The sequence below is a fragment of the Bison bison genome, unplaced genomic scaffold (genome assembly GCF_000754665.1).
Source record: "Bison bison bison isolate TAMUID 2011002044 unplaced genomic scaffold, Bison_UMD1.0 scf7180017864313, whole genome shotgun sequence".
Lineage (NCBI taxonomy): Eukaryota > Metazoa > Chordata > Mammalia > Artiodactyla > Bovidae > Bison > Bison bison.
In genome coordinates this window covers 1,783,005-1,784,549 of record NW_011494885.1, presented here as the reverse complement: position 1 = coordinate 1,784,549, position 1,545 = coordinate 1,783,005, and the positions used below count along the sequence as shown (strand labels likewise).

Sequence of the window (1,545 nt, the reverse complement as noted above, 5' to 3'; positions counted from 1 at the left end):
CTGGCGTATCTTGTCCAGGCGGTCCTGGGCCCGGACGCCCACCTCCTCCAGGCGCCCGTGCAGCTTCTGGCGCCAGGCCTCGGCACGCTCCAGCAGCGGCTGGCCGGCCAGGGTGCTCAGGGTGGCTGCCCGCGATTGGCCCTGCTCCACCAGGGGCCCGAAGCGCTCGCGGATGGCGCTCAAGCTGCGCTCGGCACCCTCGCTGGCCCCAGCTTGGTAGACGGCCAGGCGCTTCTTCAGGTCGTCAGCGTCGCGGAGCAGCCGCTTGCGCAGCTTGCGCAGGTGGGAGGCCATGCGGGCCCGCAGCTCCTCGGTGGACTGGCCCAGCATGGCCTGCACCTCGCTTCGGTACTGTGCCAGGCGGTTCCGCAAGTCCTCCATGTCGGAGCCTAGCCGGGCCTGGGCTGCCTGCAGCTCCTTGGACACGCGGGCCTGTGTCTCCTGGGCCATGGGGCCTAGCTGTCCCTCCAGCTCCTCCTTGTAGGCCTTCACCTCCTTCATGGTCTCCTCCATCAGCGCCCTGGGGGCCAAGAGGGCGGGAATGGAGAGAAGAGGTAGGGATCCTGAGCTAGGGTGATGGAGGGAGAGATGAAGAGGAAGGTGCCAGACAGGAAACGCCGAAGAACAGGATCAGAGAGAGGGAAAGCCAGGAGCTCAAGGAGAAAAGAAAGCAAGAAATGAGCAGAGACTAGACCCGTCCCCGCCCCCCCCAAGTGTTGGTGATGAGGACGGAAAGAATCCCAGATCAGGGGAAACTGGGGCCCCGAACACACTGCCCACCGGAGGGATCAGGGGCCAGGGCGGAGGCACTCACGTCAGTTCCTGAATGACCTGGGTGTTGAGCAGCTCCTCCTGCACCTGGTCAGACAGGGTCTGCACCCAGCGCAGGTAATCCCAGAAGCGGCCCAGCGCCTGCTCCCAAGGCTGGCTGTCCTTCCCCCGGGGCTGCTGCGTAGTCAGGGGCTCCTCGGGCCCCAGCTCTCCCTCCATATCCGCCTGGCATCCTGCACACAGCAAGTTCACCGCGGTCAGGGTCCTCTGCCCACTCCAAGCACACAGTACCCGGTACAGAGGAGATGCTCCACAGAGGCTGGTGGGCTTCTTTAGAGCACTGGGGGGTGAGGAGGGGGTGGAGGGACACCCAGCCTGTTCATCACTTGACAAGCATGGATTGTGTGTGGTCCACGCTGGGGCAATAGAGAATAAAACAGCCTCAGATAGAGAATAATCACCGCTGACACTTAGCTGCTCCTCACTACCTGCCTGACAGCAGTGCGCTAGAAACTTTCATTTTAAGGATGGGGAAACTGAAGCTCGGAGAAAGTAAAACTGCAGCTCAGAACCACGGAATGTCGGAGAGACCTCAGACCTGGGGAGATAGACCAGCAGAAGAGAGGATCCACGGACGACAGACGGGAGGAGGGCAAGCTGAGGATGGGAGGGGGTGGGGCAAAGAACCTGGGCAAGCCCCGCCCCCATACCTGCCAGAAGCGCGACCACCACGGCAACCCACAGAACCTTCATCTTCTGGCTTGCGATTGGCCA

At 62.8% G+C, this 1,545-nt stretch overlaps 1 protein-coding gene across 3 annotated transcripts in view; it reads right to left on the bottom strand.

Moving 5' to 3' along the window:
* APOE (apolipoprotein E) overlaps positions 1 to 1,545 on the bottom strand; it is a 10,240-nt gene that overhangs the window by 498 nt on the left and 8,197 nt on the right. For all 3 annotated transcript variants that reach the window (XM_010852584.1, XM_010852583.1, XM_010852582.1), the window contains exons 2-4: positions 1,482 to 1,545; positions 815 to 1,004; positions 2 to 520 (exon numbers count right to left, since the gene is read on the bottom strand). In XM_010852584.1, the coding sequence (XP_010850886.1) occupies positions 2 to 520; positions 815 to 1,004; positions 1,482 to 1,524 (752 nt within the window). In that variant the 5' untranslated portion in view covers positions 1,525 to 1,545. The remainder of the gene's footprint in view (position 1; positions 521 to 814; positions 1,005 to 1,481) is intronic.